Source organism: Dendropsophus ebraccatus, chromosome 10, assembly GCF_027789765.1.
Source record: "Dendropsophus ebraccatus isolate aDenEbr1 chromosome 10, aDenEbr1.pat, whole genome shotgun sequence".
Lineage (NCBI taxonomy): Eukaryota > Metazoa > Chordata > Amphibia > Anura > Hylidae > Dendropsophus > Dendropsophus ebraccatus.
The window spans coordinates 76165994-76170493 of NC_091463.1; the positions used below are offsets into that span (position 1 = coordinate 76165994).

General features: G+C 37.4%; 1 protein-coding gene across 1 annotated transcript in view; it reads right to left on the reverse strand.

The window, feature by feature from the left end:
- The window catches only part of LOC138766090 (uncharacterized), a 43048-nt gene that overhangs the window by 12187 nt on the left and 26361 nt on the right, over positions 1–4500 (reverse strand). Inside the window, exons 2-3 of the mRNA XM_069943427.1 lie at positions 2794–2920; positions 2574–2641 (exon numbers count right to left, since the gene is read on the reverse strand). Coding sequence (XP_069799528.1) covers positions 2574–2641; positions 2794–2920 — 195 coding nt within the window. The remainder of the gene's footprint in view (positions 1–2573; positions 2642–2793; positions 2921–4500) is intronic.

The following is a 4500-nucleotide window of genomic DNA, read 5'->3' on the forward strand; positions in this document are numbered from 1 at the left end:
AAAGAAATTACGCGTTAATATAAAATCTATACATTGTCCAACAGGTTACATATATTGGACAATGTATTTTATATTAACACATAATTTATTTTTATATGAGAATAGTTTTACCTCCAGACATGGGGGATGGCAATGGGGACCAGGTTCGCGCCTAGTTATTCTAATTTATACGTGGGATGGTGGGAGGAGTCCACCATATACCCACGAGGAAGGCTTGCCGCGGGCCTGGTCCTCTGGAAAAGATTTATTGACGATGTGGTTTTTATTTGGGAGGGCGATCAGCACTCACTCGATCAGTTTTTGGCTGGGTTCACACTACGTATATTTCAGTCAGTATTGTGGTCCTTATATTGCAACCAAAACCAGGAGTGGATTAAAAACACAGAAAGGATCTGTTCACACAATGGTGAAATTGAGTGGATGGCCGCCATATAACAGTAAATAACTGCCATTATTTCAATACAACAGCCGTTGTTTTAAAATAACAGCAAATATTTGCCATTAAATGGCGGCCATCCACTCAATTTCAACATTGTGTGAGCAGATCCTTTCTGTGTTTTTAATCCACTCCTGGTTTTGGTTGCAATATGAGGACCACAATACTGACTGAAATATACGTAGTGAGATTAACTAAGATTAAAGGGGTTGGCCACTTTATAGTAAAATAGGTAAGTACAAAGTATTAGTAAGTGTGCTCACTGTATATACTGACAGCAGCTCCCTGTGTACCTCATAGAGCTAATATCAGACTCCCCTACTCCAGGCTGGGCTGCCCTGCTCTGTTTTGTTTCTGTCCATAAAATGGCTGACATGGAGAAGCATGTGACCATGCCCTGTCCCCTGTGTCCTCCATAGACATATACAGGCTCAGTGGTGGACACTGGGGGCGGGGCCTGGTCACATACTCCTCCATGTCAGCCATCTTATAGACCAAAACACCACAGAGCAGGACAGCACAGCCTGGAGGAGGGGAGTCTGATATTAGCTCTATGAGGTACACAGGGAGCTGCTGTCAGTATATACAGTGAGTACCCTTACTAATACTGTACATTGAACTATTTTACTATAAAATGGCCAACCCCTTTAATAAAAATGATTTCTATTTGAATTTTATGCCCACATACAGTACTACTAATATTCATTTTTTAGACCTTACTATATATATTCAGGATGGCCAATTATGTACAAAAACCTACCATAAGCCTACTGATAGTAAAAGTTTTATTTCTTTAGATAGTTGCCACTTACCAATGTGGCTTCTAAATATCCCACAGAGTCAATTTTTACGTCTAAGAAGGAATTGTACACACAAGGCAATATACGAGGAAGAAGCACAGGCACTACAAGTAAAATTTTTACAGAAAGGGTATCAACAAAACAAACTGAAAGAGATTAGCAAAGAAGTAGGGGAGATAGACAGAGAACAATTAATAAAAAATAATAATAAGAAAGAAAGAGAAGTACAAAATCAATCTAATACTCAATTTGATATCCCATTAATTACTACATAATTAAACAAAATCATTGGAATATTCTCAAGCAGGATAAAGTCATAGGGGATTTTATCCCGGAAAAAACAAAAATTATATATTGTAAAGCACAAAACCTTGGATTTAAAATAGCCCCAACTGTACAACAGAGTAGAGATCATAACAAGGGTATAGATGGCACAACCGGGAGGATTAAATGTGGACTGTGGAATGAATGCTAACCTATATAAGGGAATCGTGTATGGAGGCCAAATCCTCTTGAGAAAGAAGGTCAGAACCTTTGAAACACGTTGAGGAAGCTTTTTGCCTCACATAGCGACTTGTAGTATCTGTGACGTCACAGAGGATTTCCATTCAGGATTACTCTAGCAAGGGCTACACGTGCCACCGGTCGGGGCGCGAGCCTTGCAAACTACAAGGACTCTGTTTGTCATCTGCGAAAACCAGAGGAATCAACTTAACGAACATCCACTTTGTTAACGTCAAGGATCACAAGTCTCAGCATACCCGCGCATAGGAACGGGGTGAGTGTTCCCATCAATTGTGGGGGTTTTGTTACTAGTGTATACCTTCGGTGTAGCGCGGCACAACACTTATCTTTATGCATTTTTATAAATATACTGTATACGCCAGTGTTAGCTTAGCTACTGTTACACCTTTAGGCTATGTTCACACTACGTAAAAATACAGCCGTTGTTGCCGATGGCTGTTCTTTTTGCGGGGTGGAACAATGCCTTTGCTTCAATGGGATCCCGGCCGGAGCATATACACATCGTACACGCTCCGGCCCAGATCCCGTACGGGGCTGCAAATAACTGACATGTCAGCTCTCTGCGGCCGCAATTCAATGAAACCCTGTCAGTTTACACAGTGAAGCAAGCGGCCGAAAAGATCATCCGGCCGGTACTTAAGTACCAGCCGGGATGATCCGGGCAGAGACCGGCCGTTCTGTGACCCGGACGGGGTCACGGAACGGCCGGATGTTCACGTTGTGTGAACATAGCCTTAGCCTCAAATTATTCAACCTCACCACCATCTCTAGAAGAAGCATTAACCCTGTATTATTTCTTGCCTGTATTATACCTGTTATGTTTTTGGCCTTTATGAGAATTTCTTTCAGCTCTTCTTCATCTGTGATCTTTGTATTTGCGCTATGAGGTAAGAGAGAATTATTACAACTTACAAGAAAGACACCAGGATAACATCTACAGTTTTGTTATTGCCTAGAAAGTTCTATTTTGGATTTTTTTTTTTTTTTTAATTTGTGCCCATTTCTTGCCTTGTAACATTTTCTCTTTTTTACCTGTAGACCAGCACAGGAACTATGAGATTTGGAGAGCGATTCACCCTTTCATCAGTCAGCAGTATATCCAGCATGTCTTTAAACCCAGAATGCCATTTGACTTCACAGCTAAGAGATAGAAAGTCACCTGGGTCATCCAAAAAGAGAAAAAAGATAAATCTGGTCAAACATTAAAGGGTTCTCTGGGGGAAAAAGTTATAAATTTGGCAATTTGGCATCCACCTGATCGGGACTGATAGCCGACCATCTATACTCACGGCTCTAGATACCCCGCTGTTTATGACCACAAGTTATCATATCAAAGCATACTGTCCGATATTATAATATGGAATTGACGTCTACCATAGGACATTCATGAACAAGCTATTAGCACATCCATTATCACATAAGGGGGCACCACGCTGGGTACCGCTGAAATGTAACACCGCATGTGGCAACAAGGCGTCTCATAAAACTGTAATACTCTGCAAAACACTGCTCAGAAATAAGACTGTACAATTCACTACAATACACTGCCCATATAAAAAACTGTGCAATGCTCTGCAGAACATTGCCCTGCAGAACATTGCCCATAAGAAACACTTTACAACACTCTGTAAAACACGGACCATAAATGACTCTATGCAAAGTACTAGTACAGTACACTGACCATGAAAACCACTGTGCAACACTCTGCAGGACACTGCTAATTTTGAACATTCTGCAGATCAGGGTAAGCCCACTGCCAAGGCAGACTCCAATGAGAAGGCAATAACGAAGGCGCAGGACTAGTTGGAAGCCAGGCTACAGCCTTTTAGAGTCTATAGAGCGGTAACACAAGATAAAACTGGAATGTTCTTTATTATTTTCTCCTAAAATATAATGTAGCAAAAAGATCAAGATCTTTTCAGTTTTCTTTTCCGATATATATATATATATATATATATATATATATATATATATATATAATTATAATATGTAAATTGGGACAGACATGAATAAGAGTGATAAAAATACCTGTATTTTAGTGCATTCATACATTCATCTATATGAGAAAAATACAATATATATTAAAAGTACAAAAATACTAAAAAGTAAAAGTAAAAAACTAAAAAAAATATATATATATATATAAAAAAATATTTATTATTTATTATTTATTTTTTATTTTGTATATATATATATATATATTTATATATATATTATTAATTTTTTTTATACATTTTTAGTTTTTTTGTACTTTTAATATATATTGTATTTTTCTCATATAGATGAATGTATGAATGCACTCAAATACAGGTATGTATTTTTATCACTCTTATTCATGTCTGTCCCAATTTACATATTATAATTATATACAGTATGTGTTTTAATCAACCCGTAATATATATATATATACCTTAATTTTATTTTTTTATTATTATTATTTATATTTTTTTATTTATTTAATTATTTATTTATTTATTTTTTGTACATGTGCCCCCATCTGATAGATAAGAGTAATAGCTGTATGCTCATATTCCCAGATGTAATATTTTGGTTACATATCTTATACATATACATATGTCTGTTTTTTATACTAAGCCGTTTGTGAATATGCACTTGCACACTTTACTTAGACTAACTGACTTTGTGAATAGACGTAGTTCCCTAGTTACGTTTTTTACGTAGTGGGTCATGTGATCCGGTCATGTGATCGTCAAGGAGCATGTAATGTGATCATGTGAC